Source organism: Emydura macquarii, unplaced genomic scaffold (assembly GCF_026122565.2).
Source record: "Emydura macquarii macquarii isolate MOO-44397 ecotype Brisbane River unplaced genomic scaffold, CSIRO-AGI_Emac_v2 contig_1363, whole genome shotgun sequence".
NCBI lineage: Eukaryota > Metazoa > Chordata > Testudines > Chelidae > Emydura > Emydura macquarii.
The window spans coordinates 8818430-8843287 of NW_027131500.1; the positions used below are offsets into that span (position 1 = coordinate 8818430).

The 24858-nt window shown below is 38.6% G+C and overlaps 1 protein-coding gene across 3 annotated transcripts in view; it reads right to left on the reverse strand.

The window, feature by feature from the left end:
* Window positions 1–24858, reverse strand: part of GALNT7 (polypeptide N-acetylgalactosaminyltransferase 7) — a 116291-nt gene that overhangs the window by 44911 nt on the left and 46522 nt on the right. For all 3 annotated transcript variants that reach the window (XM_067551725.1, XM_067551726.1, XM_067551728.1), the window contains exon 3: window positions 4003–4169. In XM_067551725.1, the coding sequence (XP_067407826.1) occupies window positions 4003–4169 (167 nt within the window). The remainder of the gene's footprint in view (window positions 1–4002; window positions 4170–24858) is intronic.

Here is a 24858-nt window from a genome sequence, read left to right on the forward strand (position 1 = left end):
TCTGTCATTGCTAATCTCCTGTACGTCTGACAAAACAAATTAACAAAGAAAACCCACTCTGGAAATTCTCTACAACCAAAAAACATTGTGAGAGAATGAAGGGGGAAGAGAGAAAAGTGTCATTCAACAAGTAAACTACTTCCAACAGATTATTATAAAGAATTGTTTTGAAAATATGAAAGAAGCATAAAGAGTTCCATTTCGTCCCAGTAACTAGAAGAGAATAACTATTCAAAAATAAAAATGTTCACTGATGGGTGCATTCATGACCTTTTATAATTTTTAATCTGGCATTTAGGAGCAATGCCAACAGCAAGAACAGCACCTTAACCTCAACTCTGGGAAGATGGGAGAATTTTGTGAAAGCTACTCAATGTGCTCTCATGTGAGGAATCAGAGCTCCACTCTTCACTTAACTAAGATATCAGTGCAGCTAATATAGCACAAAGCCCCTAGTTGAGACTCAAGTTTTTCAGGCAACGTTGTACTAGCTGCATTTAACTAATTCCAGGTGGGGAAAAAGAGAACGTTCTAACATTAACATCTTTAGCTATTGTTTTCAGTTCAATCCAAAACTAAATTAATTTTGATTTAAATGAGCCTTTGAAAATTGTACTATATGCACATGCAGTAAATCACTAACAATGATAGCACGTGAAGCATGCAGCTAAAGATGGCAGAGCTCTACATGTATACCTGAGAGATTTATAGGCACACTTTACAAAGTGTTCATGGGATGAGACTAGGGCCCCTCAGAAGCCCACATGATATATAGTAGCTCCCATGTACCTTGTAAGGAGCCCTGTTCTTCTAGTCTGAAAGCAGGAAATCCACAGCTCCTAAGGTTCCCAGAGATGGGCCTCATAAAATGCTTGGGATATAGCACTCTGCTGATATCTAGCCAAATGGTGTCAGATTATGTTTTGGTTGGTTTGTTTCCTCCCACCCCTAAAATACCTAGGAAATGCCATATAAAAAGAACTGTTACTTACCTCTTAACGGTTATTCTTTGAGATGTGTTGCTCATGTCCATTCTGATTTAGGTGTGTGTGCATGCTACATGCACTGGTGCCAGAAACTTTTCCCCCCTAGCAGTATCCATAGGGCCAGTTCTAGTACCCTCTGCAGCAGCACGCATATGCGCTTGTATATAGGGCGCTGCCTGCCCCCCTCCCTCTCAGTTCCTTCTTACCAGAACTCCGACAGAGGGGACGGAGTGCGTTGTGGAATGGACATGAGCAACATATCTTGAAAAACAACAGTTATGAGGTGAGTAACTGTTCTTTCTTCTTTGAGTGCTTGCTCATGTCCATTCTAATTTAGGTGGGCGTGAGGATTGTAGTACTGCTCTGCCAAATCCTGCATTGTCCCGAGTTTGTTGTGTGATGGCATAGTGGGACATAAAGGTATGTATGGATGACCATGTAGCGGCTCTACATGTCTTGAACAGGCAAATGCGCCAGGAAAGCCGCTGAACACGCCTGGGCCTTGTGGAATGAGCAGATAGGGACACTGCAGGCGTGACTCCACCTTGGTTATAACAGGCTCAAATGCAAGCTGTAATCCAAGATGATATTCACTGTGAGGAGACTGGTTTGCCCTTCATTCTGTCAGCAACTGCCACGAAAAGTTGCATGGAGTGGCGAAATGGCTACTAGAAAATGCTACTAGAAAATCCACCTTCCAGGACAAGTGCATGAGTGAGCAGGAAGCCAACAGTTCGAAAGACAGAGCAGTGACCCGGAAGAGAACAAGGTTTGTATCCCATTGGGGAACAGGCTCTCTAATTTGGAGGGGGAAAAGCTTTTCCAGCCCCTTGAGGAATCTAGTCGCCATCTCGTGAGAAAACACCGATCTGCTTTGTATTGGTGGGTGAAAAGCCAATATCACTGCCCAGTGAACTTTGACAGATGAGAAGGCTAAGTGTCCAGAATCGCTTGTATAGGAGACTTTGTCAGTGACATATTTTGACGGGCCACCCAGCTGGTGAAGCACCTCCATTTCACTTAAGTAGGATGCCCTGGAGGAAGGTTTTACCAATATACCCCTGTGAGACTGGGACAGGAAGATGACAAGGCTACTGTGTGCCAGATTGTTTAAGAATACAAAAGGAGAGCCATATCAGCACTGAGTCCCCACACAGCCAGATGCCCTCCACGTCTCCAAATTCAACTATTCAAAGGAAAAGAAGAAGGCATGGGGCAGCAGATCCCAGACTCCATGAACAGCTCACACCTATGATCAGAAGTGCCTAGACCTTGCTATATATCAATCCAAGGGACAGACTACATAGAAATGCTATTGCGTCAAGTTTTGACAATACTAGCTCTGCATAGGAACTGCCATACCAAAAGCAGATCAAAGGTAATCCTGATTCTCACAGCTACTAGTACCAGATGCTTCAGAAAACATGCAAAGATCCCATAATAATCATGTATACAACAACTTGCCTACAGAGGAAATTTCTTTAAAATCTCGGGTTTATGCATCTTATAAATGTTTATTTTATCTAATTTATCTGTCTGAACGCTCGTTTTGCCCCTCATCCCTATAGCATCTGAATGCCGCTCCTCCACCCCCAGCATTTCTGGATTTAGCTGCATTACAACCCTGTGACATAGAGAAGTATTGTTATCTCCATTTGCAGATGAAGAACTGAGACACAAAGAACTTAACAATTCACCTAAGCTCAGAAAGGAAAAGGTAGAGCCCATAACTGAACCCAAAACTCCTGAATCCAAGTCCAGTGCCATAACCACAAGATTATCCTTCCGGTAGAGGCAAATATTTTTATTCATGCAAATGTCTAATCTTTTTCTGACTCTTACTAGGAATTTTGCCTCAGTAATGTTTTGTGGCAGTGAGTCCTACAGATTAATTAAACAGAATAAAACAAAGTATTTTCTTTGATCAGTTTTAAATTTAAAAACAGACATTGGACTGACCTCTATATAAAATTAATTATCTTATTTATACATAGTACATCTAATATGCCACTTCTCACTATTCTCTTCTCAAGTCAGCTTTACTTTACATTGCCAATTTGCATTAGACCTGAAGATTTCAATACTGGGAAAACAGTGAGTGAGAGAGAGAGTGTGCATGTGTTTTATAATGCATATAATATACTTAAAATCATACATATGTACACACAGCGTATACATTCCCATCTTGGATGATGAACAAGGAAGGAAGAACAGGGATGACGAGTGTGGGCAGGAAAGTCTACAAACATCAAAGCTTTGATGACATGCAGCTGGAGCCCATATGTCACCATGAAATAAAGAAAATATTTCATGTAAAAATGTGAGAGTAAAAACTTAATAGTTTTTCTTTCAATGAAATATAAGCAATGATAAATGCAGTATTATTTAAAACAATCATAGGTGGCTCCCAAAAATGCTATTAAGCTGATGAAAAAATTAATATGCTTTATTGAGTACTTTTAGTCAAATTTAGACTATACTAAGATTTAAGACAGGATTTCCCTGTGAGGGTAAGATGATGTCACCTCTCAAGTCATATTTAGCACTAACTCCTCCATTAAAAGAAGAGAAGCAGTGAAAATACCAAGTTAGGTAAGTACTTCAAGATAATTGGTTTGACACTTACTGATAGAGCATAGTGCTGGGCGCTGTTTCAATTTATCTCTAAACAGATTATCCTTTTCAAAATTCCTAATGACGAGATGTGCTAAGTAACCCAGACCTCCACTATGTGCTAACCAAACTGGGAAAAACCTGCCACAAATTCTATGCAATGAGCAGAGCTGTGTGCATAGAGACCAGTGTCTTCCTCTTCATTACTATCCATTGAGATGTGGCATGTGTTTTACAGAAAGATTAAAATGACTGTATAAATACCATCTTATTTTTCTTCTACAGTGAAGTACAATCCACATAATGGACTGATAAATCCACAAAGCTAATTTTTAAAATTATTTTAATATTCCTCCCCCCCCCCCCTTTTCTACAGATGCAGTGTTAATATTCAATGCATTACCTTTGTTACTGAAATCATCAATCAGCACAATTTCAGCCAAGTATTTCCTTGGTGTCCTTTTTATTACACTGTGAACTGTCCTCATGAGTGTGGACCATCCTTCGTTATGGAAGACAATGACAACACTGGAGGTGAGTAGATTCTCATCATAATGCCAATACTTGCACCTGTAAAAGATTTTATTTTGTTACTGTAAATTTGTCAACGTTTCTCTTAATAATGTGTTTGAAAGAAGTTTTACTTAAGGCTTGCTTCAATAACAGATAAGCAAGATATCAAAAACAAAATATAGCTTTACTATTTCATAGATCCATAGGATTTAAAGGTCAGGAGAGACCATTATGATGTCTGACCACCTGCATCACACATTTATATTACTAAGTGATAAAAAGCAGCAACCAGTTTTTTTAATGTTCCTGTAAATCATGTTCTTACAGTAAAAAGAATAGTCTGTAAATGTTTCCCTTTGTGTTTAGGATACAAAATCTGCACGATCTTGAAAATTACTATTATGAACATTAGGTGGATTGTTTTCCACTGTGTTTCAAAGCTCCAGTTTATCAGTCCTTTCATATCGAAGTTCATTTTTAAGCACATAGTAATCAAGTGATGGAAGTGCAGCAGCTGCACACACATGCTCATTTGCCACTGCTGCATATAAAACCTTCTGCTCTGTAATAAAAAATTTGACAAAAAAAGCATAGCTGCTAATGGAGAATACTTTATCTTTACAACAGAAAAGATTTTATTAATTTGCAATCACTGGAGCATAAACTTTCAGCTATGATGAATGAAGGCTAAAAGTGCCTTGATATCTATTTTTTCCCCAAAAACAAAAACAAAAAAAGCACCATGTGTTGCACCAGATCTACTGAAGATGCATCTTGCTGCCAAATTCTGTGTAGATATACATTTTTAACAGATAAGTCAATGAAGACAAACTTCAGCCACAACTCAATTTCAAAGACTTCCTCTTAAAATTTATAAAATGAGACCAAAGATGAACTGCACATAAAAATCAAAGAGCACAAAAATGAACAGTATGAAACTTCACACTGATAGATCATCTACTTTTAGGAGGAAAAAATCCAAGAACTGATGGCCACTTTAGAACTATCTATGATGTTGCTACCAGGCACCACCATAATACAAAAGTGATATTCAGAATTCTGAGCAGATTAACCTTTAAATGATTGCTATTTCCTCACAGATGAGTAGAAACTCAGCTAGGAACATAGCAGGTGACACACAAAATAACAACAGAATATCCATCTCGTGTATACTTGTGACATAGGTCACACAAAAAGCTGCAAAATAAAGTGCAAGGAGCCCCCTAGTGGACAATTTTGGAATACTCTCTTCAGAAAAAAATTTCTAATCCCTTTAGTCTTTATGTCCTGAAACATGTGGGTTTATATTCCATCTAATGTAACTCTGGATGTTCTCATTATCTATATAAAAGGGTTTAAATATTTTAAAAATCCTACTAAGCTTTTGGGCTTTAACATCTTGTGGCAATGAGTTCCAGATGTTGTGTGCTATGTAAAAGTATTTTCTTTTATCTGTTTGAAATGTGCTGCCTTTTAATTTCATTCAATGTCCCCTTTGTTTTCTATGGTTAAAAAGGAAAATAGGATTTACCACAACTTTGCCCTTTATTATTTTTTATGCCTTATGTTCCCTCACCAAACTAAACAGTTCCAATCTTTGCAGACTGTCCATATCTCTAAAACCCTTCTATTTCTACTAGAATAGAGCGTATGAGATATAGGGTGACGCAGTACATCAAAGTGCACTACAGCACTTTTAGTGCACAGTAACAAGGTTCACATAGCCAGTCAGTGTGTTATAGCTTCACACCATGGCTTATTATGCAATAAATCATTGTAGAGACAAGTCATTAGAAACCAGCAATATGTATGAGTAGTTCAAAATATTCCTTCCCATATGTATTATGTCACATTTCTCAGTAGTGAATTCCATTTGCCATTGTGCTGCCCATTCACTTAACTGCATTAGATCCCTCTGAATTTGTTTAGTTTCCACCAACCTAAGCAAGTTGGGTCAGCTGCATATTTTATCATCTTACTGCTCATTCCCTGTAAGAACCTGCAGGATTGGAATCTGGGACCATGGGGGATCTAGGGCTGCTGACGCTTCCGAATCACCACTGGAAGCATAGGCTGGGTTTCCACAGAGGGATCCTGTGAAGTGAGACATTGCAGGAAGTACTGCTCAGCAGGGCCTGAGTGGTGACCACTCCCATGGCTCATGCTGGTATATAAATCAGTAAGCTATCATGGGGAGCTATGTGAGTAACAGACCACCTGCTTGCTTCTGCTCTAGAACTTGCCTTGCTGTGGACCCTAGACTTTCACTTCCAATCCTGTTTTGTCCCTGCCTCTGCTACGTGGCCACTGTTTGTCACCTGGTGCCTGACCCTTACTCCCTGGTATCCTGACCTGGCTCGAATCCAACTGTGCTACTTGTCTCCCACCTGCAACTTGGTGCCTGACCCTAACTTCCGGCTCAATCCCACTACTTGTCTCCTGATTGCAACTTGGCAATTGATGGGTACGCAGGAGCCACTCACAGCCTGGCCCTGACACTCCTTTTCCAGATATCATAGAATCAGAGGGTTTGAAGGGACTGCAAGGGTCCTCTAGTCTAACCCCCTGCCAAGATGCAGGATTTGTTGTGTTTAAACCATCCAACACAGCTGGCTATCCAGCCTCCTTTTGAAAATCTCCAGTGAAGGAGCTGTCACAACTTCCCTAGTAGTATGAATACCACCAATCCCCGCTACAGAAAATTGGGGGAGCCTATTGTTAATCATTGTCATGTTGAAAATTAATTCAACTGTTAGCTACAGGAATCTCTGGTAAACAGAAGAAATTATGACCTTGTTTTCCAACATCTCTAACTTGTGTTTTGTTGTGTTATAGAAAAAACAAAGAAAGAGCTAGCTCACACACTATTCCACATGTTTATATTTTCTCCTACGCAGTACCAGAGATTACCTATAAATAATCCTGCATCTGCTTGGTAAACAAAACCACATTCATCATGCCATTGATGTTTCAAAAACAAAATTCAGAAGGCAAGCAGACATGCAAAAAGTTGGAGTGTTATGGATGCCTATAGGCATTTGCCTAGACTATACTCCTTTGTACAAAAGGAGGGCAGAGTTTTGCTGTTGTAAGGAGATGTGATCAAGTGGTATTCTAGATCTCACTAAAGCAAAGTTGAAATATGATGGATCCATATTAGTCTCACATTCCAGAAGCCAGTTTATAATTTGACTGCAAAATCTATTAAGATTATCCCTGATGAGGCCTCTACTCTTCTCAAATGAGCTTGAAATAGAACACTTCTGAAATCAGAAGAGCTCTTTAAAAATATGGATTAGAGTGTATATTGTGTATCTTTGCTATTTTTATGGCTGGAGATAGAAAGAGTAATAGACAATCTCTTCTTACTATTAGCAAAGAACATGCAAGTATCTATGGACAGACTTTCAGTTAATTACATTCAAACCACTGGTTTTTCACCCAAAGTCTCTATCACAAAAATTTTGACTGGTTTCAAATAGGAGTACTCCAGTTTGGAGCAGATGGTACCACTGTGGTATGAGGAGTTGGCTATATATGTACTATAGTGTGCAGGCTACACATTTAGCTATTGTGTCCCTTTTAAGTTATTTGTTAGAGGCAAGTTTTTCCACTACACATTTACTAAAGGCAGGTTAAGTATCTGAACTGTGTTCTGTTTTAAATATACATTTATCTGAGTCAAGTTCGGAGTTTTAGTTACACTTATTTGGAAGTATTTCTACCACCCCATTAACATGCACTGTAACGTATTATGTTCCAAGGCAGAATGGCAGCTGAAATCCATTCAAAAATTCAATTTAAAGGTAATGGAAAATATCTATATATTTGCCATGTGAGATCTTATATAGATTGTAAAGACAAACGTTGGCAGTCCAAAGTTTAAGCACTGTTATAACGTAACTTGTGTTCTTCAAATAGGGAAAGATATTGATAATTAATAAGGTTTTAGAAATTGCATCCTGCTCCCAAAAGAGCCATAGAAATCACATGAAAATGGGAGTGACAGCCTTATTTTAAAGCTAAAAAACAAATTTTCTGCTTGTTTCTTCCTTCCTGAAAGTACAATTTTCAAGAGGAAAACAAATCTAATAGTAAGTAGTATTCTGTTCCTCTAATAGCTTTAAAAAAATTCTTAAAAATCTGATTACAAAAGCCGAACATCATGAAACATCTGTGAGCAATTTAACAGCATTTTGTGCTCCACTATATTAACACACCTATCATATTGACATAAAACCAAGGAAGGCGTAGACATGCTACAAATCCAACCTAATCCCTGTAGATCTAACAGTTAGTGTGATATATGTATGCTATAATACGACAGCATCTTTACACCTAAAAGGATCTTACGCCTAGCCATTTCCAGAGACCTGATCTTATTTCTTGGATCATTGGTGTGGTGAATCATTACCAACAAGACTGTGAGTAACACTCAGAGTCTACAATAATCAATACGTTCGGTCTGCTCTCTCACAATTCTGCGTTTGCCAATTCGAGTATGTGTGTCTAATGGCTTCAAACTTATGTTATGAATTGCCAGTGAGCTGAAATGTGTTAATTTTTCTGAGAAGGGTTACATTAAACAATTTCTGATAGTTAAAGTGCCAAATGGATTCTCCCTCCTCCTTTCTCTCCCATTATTAGAGAAATCTTTTTCCTGGCTGCATTTATGTGGAACAGTGGTGACATCCAGTGGTAGACTAAATAAATAGCAGGTACAGATTAATTCCAAGTAACAGCATAGAGTAAATTTTCCCTACAGTTTAAACTGATTTTAACACAACTAATTTCACATTGAACTTAAAAATCATTACAGGCAACACTAGACAGAATAGATTAGAGTGTTTTTATATGGAACCTTTCTTACTCCACGTGAACACAGACAGATACAGGAAGATCAGTGACTCTTCAGGCACAGCAGTAGCAATTTAAATTTGTCATGAGATTACCAATATCCCACCTCTCTCCACAAGTAAGGCAATCCTTTTGGGGTAGGGGGAGAAGGTAAAGGGGGAGTGATCATATCTGTTTTGTTAGTTTTTCTCCCAGTGATACAGTGCAACTAACATGTTTCTAGTCACTTTCTCTCTAGGCTTTCTTCTCCACTAGTCCACCTGGAACATTTTGTCTAAAAAGCAAAACAAGTAGAATCTTCCACTACTGTGGGTGATCTGTGTGACATGAATGGATGATCTCAGTTTCTGGCAGAGGTTCTTCACATCAGACAATAACAACCAGTACTGCTGAGTGATCATCCTTAACAGACACAGAAATTGAATGATCATGGAAATAAGAGTTAATTTCTCACTCTGTTAGGTGTGTGCACAGGTGCATGTGTTTCCCCTCCAGAAAACAGATAGTGTATTGGCAACATGGAGAAATTGGCATTCCTAATGCAGTACAGTCTCTGTTCTGTGGATGGATTACTTCAGTTTCTAGCATTATAGGTATGGCACCTTAATATTACCATAAATTCATGAAAATAATAAAGTCAGTATTCAGAAATATATATCCACCACAATAGCTATTGTCCCTTCTGATGTCAGCAGCTGAAAATAATTATTATAGACTTCCACCAGATGTAACATTCACAAAGCCCCTACAACAATCTGAGCATTAGAACATATCAATTGAGTTACTACTCAAATCATTGCTCAGAAACAACAACTCACAAAGCAGTAGCGGAAAAAATTATAGTGTAGGGTACAGCCCTGAAGCGACAAAGTGACAAATTGGTTGCCTCATGGATATTTTCCATTTTTACAACTCTTGAGTATCAAAAGAAGAAAGATATATAATAGGTATTATGGTCAAGTTAAGAGTTTCCCCCAACTTAAGAGAGAGAAAAGCAATTATAATTATAAATTTAATACTGAATATCTTATGAGTAACCTTTTCATCTATATTTTAGTGTTTTAATTCTTAAGAAATCTGGTATCATGATCTCTCTTGCTTAAGAAATTGTTTTTTATTTCAAGCAGAAAAAGAAACGTGGTTATCTTTTGTTGTACACAATCTTATCTATATGGACTGTAGTCAGTTAGACCTATGTTTTCAAAAATGGGTCCACTAATTTTGGATGCTCAACTTTAAATGTACAGGGCCTGATTTTCAGAGGTATTAAGGACCTCATATTGACTTCTACAGGAGTTGTAGTAGCTCAAAAGCTCAGACTTAGTGGAGAACCAAAAATTAATGAACATTTTTGAAAAAGTAGGCCTTAATAACTTAGCATTTGCATTAGTGAAGCATATTCAAAGTGTCATTTAGACATGAAAAATAACTAATTTGCTTCTAAAATTATATGAAGAGGTGATTTATCAAACAGGTATCCCTTCATAAATTAGTTGCGTTTTTAAGCTGAATTCCAATTTCAAAAGGTTTGTGATTTATCATGCCACCTAGTGATAACTACTTTGTATTGCTCACTTTTCTGATGCTCTGATTAAAAGGGGGAAAGAACTAGCACAATAGCTGCAACAAAGTACATTTTTTCATTCACAACCATTTTTTGCAGTCAGATCTGATCATTATCTCCCCGCAACAGCCTTTTATTGGCTAGCACATTGGTATTGTAGTCAAATTTTGAATTCAAACGTGCCCATGCTGTATTTTTAAGTTATCACGTTTTGTTATGAAGAGCAGTTAAAACAAAACTGCACTTATTTTCAAGAGTTGCACTATCCTTCACAAAATATCCAATTAAAATCCCCAAACAGCATTTTTCAGATATTCTGTTGACAGCACTAAAATCCTAAATTTGTGACTGCAAGACTTTCTGCAAGTCAGAAAACATTGCCTGGGTTACTGTTATCTCAAAAGAGAGGCAAAGATCCATGAACTTTTGCAAATAACCAACAGCCATTTTATGCTGTGGAGTCTTAACATCCCCATCCTTTCACCTGATGCTCCACATGGGTTTAAAATAATCTAGAAGTGGGTTTGAGGACTGCTATTATGATACATCATTTTTTGTTGTTAACTATATATGACCAAGTAAATTTAGCATTCCAATTTATATATAGAAAATATTTTATAAGTTTATAAGTAATCCACGTGTAAATGATAGTTACATAAAAATATTTTATAAAACAGAAAGGTGATTTGGGGTGGAGATGAACAGTCTCCAAACAGATCATTTCAGTCAGTTTGGTTTAACATGTTTTCCATGATTTAATAAAGGATAGTATCACCCTGGCTATTTAGTAAAACTGAAGCCTATGCTGCAATGACTAACACTTCCCACCCCATCCGAGTTTCCCTTACTTCCAGCCCCACCATTGCCCTTCAGTCTCCAAGGAACAAACTTTTTCAAAGTGCTGGTTACATTCATTAAAGCTCATGGAAGCACAGGAATCTCAATCATATCTCTTCATCTGCCAGTGCCCAGATGTGGAATACAATTTGTGCAAAGATCCCAATTTAGGAATTACAAAAAAAATATTCATGGAGAATAGTTCAAATAACCTAAAATTCATTCATTTTCATGTAAATAACTCTTTCCATAGCATCAGTTGTATGATTCTTTATTTCTGATGTAAAAAATTTACAACAATACAAATAAGGGGACACAAACTGTGCGTGGAATGGTGGTAATTTTAGGACAAAAATGAATGATGGCCCTTGAAATAAGGTATTTTTCAGAGGTATTGACCCAATAAATATTTGCTGTCTTATCACAAAAGTTTTGTATTTTGGATTCTGTTGAATTCAGCAAAAATGCTGCTTTTTCACACTAAGCTTTGATTTTTCTCATGCTACTCTGCACATTATATTTTCACCTTTTGTCACACAGCACTTTAACCATGGACTCCAAGATGGCGTTTTCCTGCTTTATATTGCTCTTCTAACTGTGTTCCCAAAGATGTTAGTTAGTTTTGAAAAGGTTTTGACCTCCAAAATGCAAAAGGGGTATAACAACCTCCCACCTAAGTTTCTTATATTAGCTGTTTTTCATGGCATGGCAACTCAGTTCATTCTACCTGTATAAAGAAAGTAGGGAGCTAACCATTAGAGATTAGGATAAAACCTTTCTAGGATTAAATTATAGGACAGTTGCCTTCTCTGGGATTTTTGTACCTTCCTGTGATCCAGGCTGGCAATTGCTACGTTCTTAATTTACAAGGCTCAGCTTTCGAAGTCACCCTCTGAGTTTACTGACACACTGATCAAAAGGCTACAGAGCCATGCACAGAGAGGGAGAAGGCAACCCATTTCTACCTCCCTCTGGGCTTGTCAACACTGGAATGCTACATAGTGTTAATTACCATCAAGTAAAAACACTCAGCATAGACAAGAACCACCATGTATAAACCTATGTCAGCTGGTTGTGGTTAACCCTTCAGTCAATCCGTGGCTAGTTGACATGACGTTAAACATGGCAGCTTTTGTAAGCCCATTGTTCTCTCCATTCCTTGGGCTTCTCAAAAGTTGACCTGGCTCCCCTGTAGATTATAATGTGAAATCAAGTTTAAAGCAGAAGATATTTGCAAATAAGTGGATATGGCAGTTGCCTGTACAATTAGTATGTTTCCTTTCCCATTTAAAGAATATTCATAACTATGAGAAATATTTGGATATTTTGAACAAAAGGAGGGCCTTTACAGCTCTCTGGTTTCAAACTATGCAGACTGTTTATCTGGAAGCGAGGTAGTGCTGACACAGAGAGACATTTGTCCGGATTGAGAGTCTTTGCCCATGAAGGTATGGCCAAGTCAAAGATTTACCTCACTATTTACTTTTTTGAAACCTGAACTATTACCTGAGAAATAAATGGTTACCCTCTTTCTTAGCTCATATGCCTTTTACCACATCAGCTCAAAAACCAGCATTGTCGTTATATAGTGAAAATGTCTCGATTACATGGACTGTTATCCTATTCATCTGGTTCTCTGGAAAAATAAGAAAAATAAGAAAAAAGGCTCTTTATGACCTAGATGAAATAATGCATTTTTTAATCCTGGTTATTTTCATTGAATTTTCAAATCGTAGGACTGGAATGAACCTTGAGAGAACATCTAACTCAGTCCCCTGCACTTATGGCAGGACCAAGTAGTATCTAGACCATTCCTGACTAACCTGCTCTTAAAAATCTCCAATGATGGAGATTCCACAACCACCATAGACAATTTATTCCAGTGCTTAACTAACTTGCTAACTGACAGTTAGCAAGCTTTTCCTAATGTCCAACCACCCTTGCAGCAATTAAAACACATTGCTTCTTGTCCTATCCTCAGAGGTTAAGTAGAACCATTTTCCCCCTCCTCCTTGTAACAACCTTTTATGTACTTGAAAACTGTTATCATGTCCCCTCTCTCAGTCTTCTATTCTCCAGACTAAACAAACCCAGTTTTTTCCATCTTCCCTCATAGGTCATGTTTTCTAGACCTTTAATCATTTTTGTTGTTCTTCTCTGAACTTTCTCCAATTTGTCCACATCTTTCCTGAAATGTGGCATTCAGAACTGGATACAATACTCCTGTTGAGGCCTCATGAGCATGGAGCAGAGTGGAAGAATTACTTCTCGTGTCTTGTTTACAATACTCCTGCTAATACATCCCAGAATGATGTTTGCTTTTTTTTACAACAGCGTGACATTGTTGACTCATATTTAGCTGGTGATCACTATGACCCCCAGATCCCTTTCTGCAGTACTCTTTCCTAGGGAGTCATTTCCCATTTTGTACGCATGCAACTATTGTTCCTTCCTAACTAGAATACTTTGCATTTGTCCTTATTGAATTTAATCCTATTTATTTCAGACCATTTCTCCAGTTTGTCCAGATCATTTTGAATTTTAACCCTATCCTCCAAAACACTTGCCACCACTCCCAGCTTGGTATCATCTGCAAATGTTATACATGTACTCTCTATGCCATTATCTAACTCATTGATTAAGATATTGAACAGAACCGAACTCAAAACTGATCCCTGAAGGACCTCACTCGATATACCCTTCCAACTTGACTGTGAACCATTGATAACTACTCTCTGGGAATGGTTTTCCAACCAGTTATGCACCCACCTTATATAGCTCCATTTAGGTTTTATTTCCCTAGTTTGTTTATGAGAAGATCATGCAAGGTAGTATCAAAAGCCTTACTAAAGTCAAGATATACCACATATACCACTTCCCCCCATCCACAAGACTTGTTACCTTGTCAAAGAAAGCTATCAGATTGTTTTTATATTTTATTTTCATTTTATTATTATACATTGTTTTGCGATTGGGTGATTTTAAAAGTGTAACTGATTTTGGATGAAGATTAATCTTAGTGTTAACATTCATTTACTTTATACGCTTTATTGCCTAAGGCTAAGAGGCTATATTAATACATTTTATTTGATGCTGATTTGATTTGTTAAACATAACAATCCTTGTCTACACTGAATTTTAAATTATGTTTATCATCATGTTGCTAAACTTGTGTTCTGACATGGTATTTTCCCATGACAAGCCTGCTGAGGAAATAATACTGAGCATAAAGGTTCAATTCATACGAGTCCCTTGAGTTGAACCTTTATGCTCAGTATTATTTCCTCAGCAGGCTTGTCATGGGAAAATACCATGTCAGAACACAAGTTTAGCAACATGATGAAGAAGTCAGAAGTCATGACCTTGAACACCACAACACAAACTCCCATCAAGATCAATAACAACGATCTTCCTTTTACTGACAGATTTGTATACTTGGGCAGCATCATCACCCCAGATGGCGGAGGTAAGCAAGACATTCAGAATAGACTGAGTAAAGCACAGAATGCCTTCATCAGCATGAACAACATCTGGAAATCCTCGAAGTACAGTGTGCGCACCAAGCTGAAACTATATAACAGCTGTGTTCTCCCAGTGCTTCTCTACGGAGCAGAATGCTGGTGCATGACACAACGGGATCTTACTAAGCTGTCCACATTCCATACCAAGAATCTCAGAAGAATAATCAGGATATTTTGGCCAAATAAAATTTCCAACGAAGATCTACTGTCTCAGTGCAAACAAGAAGACATGGCCACTATAATTATGAAAAGACGCTGGCGATGGATAGGTCATATGCTACGAAGAGAGGATGGATCCATTATCAAAATTGTACTCCACTGGAAACCAGACGGGAAGAGAAAGAGAGGAAGACCAAAGACAACCTGGCGCCGAACGGAAGAACAAGAATTAAAAGACCACCACCACACCTGGGGAACAATAGGCGCTCTGGCCCGCGACCGGCAGAAGTAGAAGGACTTTGTTGCTGCCCTATGCGCCACTGGCGTCACGGGCAGTAAGTAAGTAAAGGTTCAATGAATGTACGGGGTTTCTTTTTGTGCTACTGAACATCTGACATGGGAGAATAACAATCCATTTGCCCAATAACAAATAGAACAAAAGAAAGAACATGATGAGAGTGGATAGATTAAGACTGGGAAGTCTTGCATACAGCAGATGGAAATAAGCTAAAAGATCTAATGGAGAACTTGAATACAGAGCTCTGAAAGTGCTGTGCTATAACATTTTATTTTTAGAATCTATATTCTGTCTATAGCTCAATCCCCCTGTTTGTGTTATATACACATATAAATTCACTCACAAATACCTATGCCTGTGCCACCGTCTCTTTCCCCCAGCAGGGGAATAATCTACATTTGGAGTGTATCTATATCACTGGCTCTATGTACACTCTTCTACTGTTAGTGGCATGGTGCAGCTGGACTGGTATTGGAAAATGCTTATATATTATCCTGCTACACACAAGGCCCTGGAGGTCTGATCATGTGGAGATCTGACAATACATGGCTAATTATATTTTTAAACAGCTATATTTTCCCCTCTTTTGGAATCTTGCAACAATAAAGCTTTAGAGGGACATGTGGTCAAGAGTCTAGCCTTCTTCTTCAAGTTTGATCACTATAATTCACTTGATTCTCATAAACTTAGGTCTCAGTAAAACATATAGAGAGCTGTTTGCATAATGAAACAATTTTTTGTGTAGTTCATGGAATTATTATCCTACACCATATTACAAAAACTGATTTTTCTCTAGGCATCATGTGAAATGAAACAAAGTCTCTAATGCTTGGTTTCAAAGGACACAGATACCAACTGTAATTACTAAAAGCTTATTTAATTAAACAATATCATATGTAATTAGTACAATAATGTAATTAAGCAAATCACCACATACACGAAGAAAGTAAGCTTTGGCATTAAGTCTACCCGTGGAATCTCCTTAGCTATGGTGGGACTGACTGGAAAGTTAACTGCTGTTTAGAACATATTATATTCACTCTATGTACTCAGTTTAAAGATTGTCCATCTCTGGTTAGCAGCCACAAAGAATCTATATCTTTATGGAGGCTTGTTCTGAAGCTGTTATGCAGTTAAACATTTATGCAGTTTCCTCACAAAATCTGGCATTGGCATTGGATGTCGATGTGATAAGTTTCATATCAATTACAATGACTCTGACCTAATAAAGGCCTGTTCTTCACCAGATTGCTATAGAGAGGATGGCTTCTTCACCAAACTCCTATCTTTCTACTAAGACAGGTTCTTTCCTACCTTTAACAGTCTAGGAATGATGAAAAACCTCTCCTCCCTCCAAAATCTATAGGATTAAAAAAAAAAAAAAAAAATCTATGCCCTCTTCCAAGACAACCATCCAAAGGGCTGACTGTCATGCTCTCAGTTCCAAAATGTTAAGGAGCAGGTAGAAGGAGGTGAACTCCTCCTTACGGCATATCCCTTCTCAAGTTAGCATCAATACTTTATTCAACAGTATTTTTCATAATTTATCAAAATATATTTAATTATGAAAGTGGAATTTTACACAGTGCTTCACAATATATTGAAGGAAGTGTTTTCTTAATTTTTTGTACAAAAATAATTTGTGTTTGGCAAATGATAAGCAACTTTGATACTTCTGAAGTACAATTTTTAATGAAGGTAAACAAGATCAAAATGGCCTGAAAGTTTAATTTTTTTCCAAGATCAATATGAAAAGAAAATCTTGGTTTTTATTTCAGATTACTCAAAAGAAATTTAAATCAGCAGGAAGCATTTTTTTTTAAGTTATCCCTGATGTCGGTTCCCCTTAATTAAAAATATATAGATGCATAGCCAGAGGACATGCCATGAGAGGACTATAATGTAATCAAAAAGGAGGAGAGAGGGGAGAAGCCCTAGAAGAACCAGGAGGAAGAGCAACAATAAATAAAAAGAGGCAACATAATTAAACATCTAATTTAAAGACTACTGATGATAATCCTATGATAATTTGCTGCTCTATCGTCAATTGATAAGACACACACACACACACACACTGGTTGCTTTGATGGAAAGTCTTATTTTAAGTTGCACCACTATATATATATATATATATATATATTTATTTTTTTTGTTACCAGCAAAATAGTCAAACTCAGTTTACAGCTTTAAAAAGGATAACTTGCTAACCAAAGTCATATTTTAAGAAGTGCGGAGCAATTGCCATGGTCAGTACAGCGCAGCACTTAGTTACACAGCAGCAGAGAACTAAGGTATTTGGTGCTGTGCACTCTGCCTCTGAGACACACAAGTACCGGATCTATTATTATGTAAGAGACCATTAACCTAATTCACCACCTTATGTCACAAACATTCACACATATACTTTAATCTACCAATCATCAACCTATTCAATTCTCCCACCCCCTCCCCCATAACTAAACAGTCATATATAGGTAAATGGGAGGAGGCGGGGGTGGGGGGATAAAAAACTAGCATAAATAAAATCCTAACAAAACCATCTATTTTGTAACTAAGATTTCCATTGGTTATATAATAAAATGACAAATAGAAGAACAACATGTTGAGTACCATCCTTTCCAAGGGCCAACACAGTTAATTATCCTGGTTTATTATCCTGGCATATAATCTGATCAGCAGAATGAACATCTCTGCCATAACGGCTCTAACATAAAATAAAAATTAGTAAATAATATAGACAGGGAGTTTTTCTTAAGAGTATTATTTATTCACAGTATATCCTAATAGAATATTTTTTTGATTTAAGTTTCAAACCAAATACAATGTAAAATAAATATATGTATTAGAATTAACTTAGCCACGTGAATCCTCTACCAAAAGGAGGACAGATATGGATTTAGGCTATTCTATCATATATGTCTTTTTAATGAGAATATCTTTAAAGGAGAACGTCTTTACCTCACTGACAATCACAAAGAGAAAAGTTGCAAGCAGTAAAACTTCTACTTCAATTAATGCAGTGTGTGCACAGCTTTCTTAAGGGTATGAAATGTCAAAGTCCCGTTGTTTTGGTCTTGGATACATTCTGCTGTGCAGTATTATATGCAGGACTGTTAGCACCATGTATTGTTAAGGTTCCCTGGCACTTTTCATTATAAAATTCCATCTTCAAGTATTTATAACTTTCACACACTTTAAACAGGTTGTGCTGGCATTTTACATATTGAGTTTATTTCTCCTTCCAAATTTTGGGGGTGCTGGGGTGGGGAGAATTTCAGCCATTTCAGAGAACGAGGTTAGGGGGAAATATGTTGTTTTGCCCATATTTAAACATTCTAGCAGCTTTCTCTAAGCACTCTAGCACCCCAACGCTTTTGAGCAGGGACTTGAAATTTCACAGGGGTTGTAGTCATTGTGTCAGGGACATGCCTTGAGCCATCACCACAAAAATCCACCTATATTTGGCCCAGTTATTAGCCTTTGAAAAAAAAAAAATGCAGTTTGCACGTTAAATAGACATTACTTCGATTTTAGCTGCTTTAATCTCTAAAGGACCCATCCTCACTAAGCATGCTTGAGCTTTTCCCACCTCCTACTGCTGACAAGACTGCATGTACTATCCCCAAAGAGTAACAGTGGATGCTCCCTCAAGATCAGGCAATTATAATTCTGGCATATCCTAACTTTTGAGTACTTGATTTGCAAGCTTAGTAATATCTTTAACGTAGGTTTGTATGTGTAATTTGAAATAAAACTAGAGTATGCAGCTCCAATTTTAATTGTTTCTTGGGAGTTAAGGCACAATAAAAAATGTATGCTTTATACTAAAAAACTAAAAAAGCCATCCATTTGGATTGCATGTGAGACACATCTGCATGTTAGGTACCTTAAGAAACATCATCTATTATTATACAGAAAATCACTATGTGGAATAAGATGAAACAATGGTTTGCTTAAACCCAGTTAATAGGAAAATTCATCCATGCTTACTTGAAAATTTCTTCTCTCTTTGAGTAGTATGGTCCACAGATCTGTGACAATGGGTACTTAAATCTGCTTCCAGCAAGGGGGCAAAACCAGACCTGTCAGTCATTAACAGCAGGGGAATGCCTCATGTCCAAAATTTCCCTCCAGTTCAGAAAACCTCCACAGCCAGCAAAATTCAAATCTACCTTCCTAACTTGCAGATTGTATTAAATATCCATTAGGTAAAAAGCACAACAACAATTTCTTCTACTGCAGGGCAAAAGTAAATCCTACCTAATGACTACAAATCCAAATCCTTCTATGTCAATTTTTGTCTCTATTCTGGATGATCCATTGGTCTTTAGGGTTGGCTGGATCTGTGGATCCTATTATGCGAAGAAAGAAATTTTCAGGTAAGCACTGAAATTTTCCTATTCCTCTCATGCTAAGGTACACAGATCCATAACAATGGGATTTTCAGAACACTGTGGTTTTAGGGGGAAGCAACATCATCCTTTAACCAAGAACATCCAAAATTATCACTAAATATTTCATCCATAAAATCTCATCCATCTTCTTCTGGGTGCTAAGACATGGAGAAATTTCTGCCAAAAGGAAGAAAAAATGGCACTGGTTAAGATTGGATAACCAATCTGCAGAATTTGGTGAACTTATGTATTGATAGCCACGTGCTGTCTAGCAGATTTCAATACTGGAGACATGACTACTCTGCCCTAAGATTGTCAGTTCTCATCAGGTCCTGACTTTGATGCTTAATTGAAGGAGGACTATTTATTGAATTTTTGCTTAGGGAATGAACATCATGACTGTTGAACGGACTACCTGCCAGAACTAAACGTATAATACTGGCTCTCATTAGAAAAAGCTCAATTTCAAATAAACCCCCCTAACTCATCTGATTGGGCTTCCCGATGGCTCCTATCTCCATACTAATGGACAGCAAGTATAAAGAAGCTTTCTGCAGGAGTTCAATGTGAGTAGTGCTGCAAAGCGCAAAATGAGTTCCCTAGGTCATACTCTATGACCTTGTGGAGTTGCAATAAAGTTGATGACCTAAGGAAGCATTTGATGTCGGGATTTGTGCTAAACTTCCTTTTCTTGTAAATGCTAAGAACGTTATATCACAGAAATTTGACCTTTTGTTTGGACCTTTACACTACCACATTAAAGCCCTCCTGGAAGAACTCCAAGCTGTGTTTCACTGGTTTATTATGGTAGTTAAACGATGGGCTTTTCACCAGCCAGTAGCATAAGTTCTCTGGGGTCCATGAAAGAAACAATCACTTCATTCAAGAATTCATTTTAAACCTGTCAGGTTGCAGATTGACTGTTCTTGCAATAGCAGACCTCCTCTGTGAGAAAGATGGACAAAGATCCAAAGCTAAGTTAATCAGGCCTGAGGGCTACAGCCTCCTCAGACAAAAAGGCATAAAGAGAATCACTGCTATTTTCTCATTCCTATCTTTTGTGATATCCTGAGGAGCAGTGGAAAAGATGGGAAGACATACAGCAGGGACTTTGCCCAATTTTCAATTTCATTTGCCCAATTATCAGTCATTCACCACCTCACATCCCAGGTCCTAACACAACGAGGCCACCAAGTATTTTATTTACTGTTTCTAGATGCAAGATCAGTTAGCAGCCCACCAAACTGATTTCCAAAAAGAGTGAGATATTTCTGGGTGTAAGAACCATTCTGCTATTCCAACTTCTGCCATACAAGTCTTGGTGTTCATCTCTTCGTGGGTGGGCAACACACATAGAAACAGGAAACTTCTTTGCTACACCAAGAAGAATCTCTCTGGGGTATGGTTCATCATGTTCTTCCCAGTTATTATGAAAACCCCATCAGACATAGTGACTGTCAGAACTAGGGGAGGTTGATTATCCATCGAAGGGGCAGTATTCCAAACTTCAGTGAATCATGTTCCATCTGGTGAATGCTCTCTCTTTCTGGTATTCATCCCTGAAATGACTTGGGAAGATCTCTTTTAAAAAAACCTCTTATTCTTTGTATTCACCAGTTGTGGGAGTAGTGACTGTACAGTGGTGCAAAGTCTCTACCAATGGATAAGATGTGAAGGAAATACCTGGAATTACTGCACAGATATCATATGAACTCTGGTTCACGGAAACATGCCTATATATGATACCAGAATTCTCAACGGGCTCCAACAGAAATGGATTTTTGTTTTCCATTATGGCCATTTTCATCTTCTGTTAACATTTTTCTGAAATGAGATCTTGTACCTGATAGACCTGACCAAAGGATGAATACTGTCATTGACTTCTCTGGCATCATGTGTTTCTTTCAAATTCAAGATAATCCAGGAACAATATCACATGTGTTTCCTTCAGCTTTCTCTCTATGCAGAACCCTCATCAAAAAAATTGTTCAGGAAGAAATAAATGAATTTCCTGCTTCCCTAAAGCCAATATTACTGCTACCATGATTCTTGATGGAGGGACCTTGAAAGCACATATGAGGTCAGATGGTAATTGAAATAAGGAGAAAACATCTGCAAAACATAAGAATTGTCTGAAGATGGTAAAATGGGATGCTTTAGGAACTTCAGATGTTTCAGACAGGCTCCTGCTCTGCTTGTCCCCAATTTTCTGAGGCTAGAAATAGAATGAAGGGTGGGTTGTAATACTCTGGTTTGAAGTAAATGATGGATGATTTCATTCATGTTTGGCCTTTCCATGGGTTACTGAGACTGGGAATGGGACAATGCTGTTCCTGAAATTCTTGCACAGCTCTATAATGTATCTCCTCTAGAGAACGTCCATTGACTTCATTTAATCATAGCTATCGGAAGCCCTTTTACTCCCAACAAAAAAGCCTGACACTGGTCGAGTGTTCAACTCCACACAAAGTTATCTGCAGGTCTCCCAACCAACCCAGAGGCAATGCAGGGCAACTACTGCCCCTGCACTTGTTCTAGATACTACTTGAAAAGAGGTATATTATCCATTTGTACTTCCTGGAGTGCTTCAACTCACCATATGACCTGTATTCATCTTTGTTTGGTTTGCAAGGACTCAGGATTGTAAGTCTTCTTTTAAAGTCTCAGCTTTCCATAAAATTTCTCATTGTCTCTCTAAGAGATGGTAACTGATTTGTCTGAGCATCTGATCCCGAGGACCAAAACTCCTGGTACCTGCACGAAACAGCTTTCATTCCCACTTTAACTCATTCTCCCTTTTTCTTTGCAGTGAAAAGCCTTTAGGCCATGCAATATTTAGGTTGAGAGAGATCATACTTGCAATACTGTCCAGCCATGTTAACACTGCTTGTGAAAGCATCAGGGGGTGGGTGGAAACAACTCAGGGTGTCAGATGACAGATCATATTAGTTCATTTCTTTTTATTGGCCTGATGCCACCGGAGAGTTTTCATGCCCAGAGGAGGGCATAAAACTGATGCCTGCTTGGACCTGACTACCTGTGAAGAGCCTGTATAGGAGACAGGCCACTCTTTCAGGTAATAGTCAGGTAGAAACGCTGAGTCCCTGACTACCAGGAAAAATAGACACATTTATCTTCGCCGGTAGAGATTCCAGGTTAAATTTTGTTGTGTGCCAACCAAGCAACTTTCCAGCCTTATAAAACCAAGGCTGGTGAGCAAGTAGGGTAGAATGAAAGAAATAGTGAACCAAGAAGCCGCTTATAGCCTACTAGTTCTTCCACATCTGGACCTGCTGCCCCTCTGATCACTCCATAACCATCAGCAGGGAGGAAGAAGTGGAGGCAGTGGTGACACATGGCAACCTATAACTCAAACTGCGAACAACAGCCTGGACGTTAGGGCATGCTGAATCACAGTAGCAGCTGGGGATGCAAGCCAGCTACCTTCCCAGTCTTCTAGGTGAAGCAAGAAACCTCTATCCCTCTATTACACTTTCTCAAGGTACATGAGGAGGAATAGCTAACTATAGCTTGTCTAAGACAACAGTAGACTTCCTAAATGTAAGTTGAACAATATTCAATACTCTCTTGCCTGAAAGAGGCTCATTTTAAAAAAAATTTAAAATATATTTTACTATTTGATTCTCAAATTCTGATTTCAGCTGTTGGCCTTCCTTCCTTAGAAGAACTGCCTTTTTGTGTGTGGGGGGGGGGAGGAGGAGGAGGGGGAAGGGAGGGAGAGAAGGGGTTGTTTGTGTGACCAGAAGAATCAGCACATCTGTGGCCTGTCTTTTCTGCACTGATCTACAATGCTGAACTCTGTGAAGTGAGCAGAACCCAGCACTGATTTTATTTCTCATTTTATTTCTCCCTTTGGGAGTTTGTCCCCATAATTCTGCTTCAGAGGGAGGAGTGAAATTGGCCACAGAGGAGAGAGAGCTGAACCAAAAGGCCCCTTACTGTTGGCAGTGTCTGTGTAGTAGGCAGTGTCTCCACCCCCAATCCAAGAGTAATGGGGTTGAGGGGCAACAGCAAAGGGTGGGTGGAGGGAGCCAGCCAAGCTCTGCAGTCAGAGGTGTGGTGGGCGACTGGGACTCAAATGTACTGCCCTTCTGGCTTCACTCCCCACATGGAAAAAGAGGCTGCTTGCCCTGATGCCAGTTTTTTTCCAGTCTGCCTTCCTCCTTTCCCGCCCATAGAAGGGAGTCTGAGGTGACCCCACCCAGCCTGGGCTGTGAAGGGAAACTACACTCTGCCCACACAGCCAGCCAAGTCCCTAAGCAAGATACTTAATGGCACGGGGTGGGGAGATACAGACCCTTCCTTCTGCCTCTGGCTTTTCTTGGTCTAGCTCTCTCCCTGAAGCCTGCTGGGGGAGCAGCTGCTGCAGACACCTCAGAAGGAGAAGTGCTGGGTCAATCACCGCACAAATCAAAATCAGCCCTGGGACATGTCTGGTAATTAAACAAATTATTGAGCTGATCTATTAGTATAAATGTTTGGAAGTTTCCTCAGTAAAGCTCTGCAGTACCGAGGTTTGACTGAGCTGCTGGCCACTATGGAGGCAGAAAAAACTGCAGGGAACTTCCAGAAGAAGGGCATTCCCCTACTGCCAGTGGATGATAGGTCTGGTTCTGTCCCCAAGCTGCAAGAAAGCAGGGGTACCCACTGTAATGAATCTGTGGACCTCAGCAAAAAAGAAAGCAAAAATGCTGTAGTGTCTATAAGGTTCATTCAGAATATGTTCCTTTCCTTTTTAACAAATATGCAGCAGGCAGTAAATTCAAGTCACAGAAAATGTAAAAGTATGAGTCAGGTTAGCAGATGGCTGATTCCGTCCCAGCTCACAGAGTGGAAAACACTCATCAGAAAATATGACAGTGGTGCTACAATAACACTCAACCAATGGTTCAAATGCCACAGCTGGAGACATACAATCCAGAGCTTGGCTTCAAATCCTGTGGTTGGTACAGCTCCACAGCTGGGGATGACAAGAGAATGAGATAGACAAGTACTATATTTCACACAGCAAATAGAAAAAGAGACATAATAGTGGTAAATTAAGTAGCAGTGATCAATATGTTGAACTCAGAGGAGCTTTTCTCAGTACAGATTT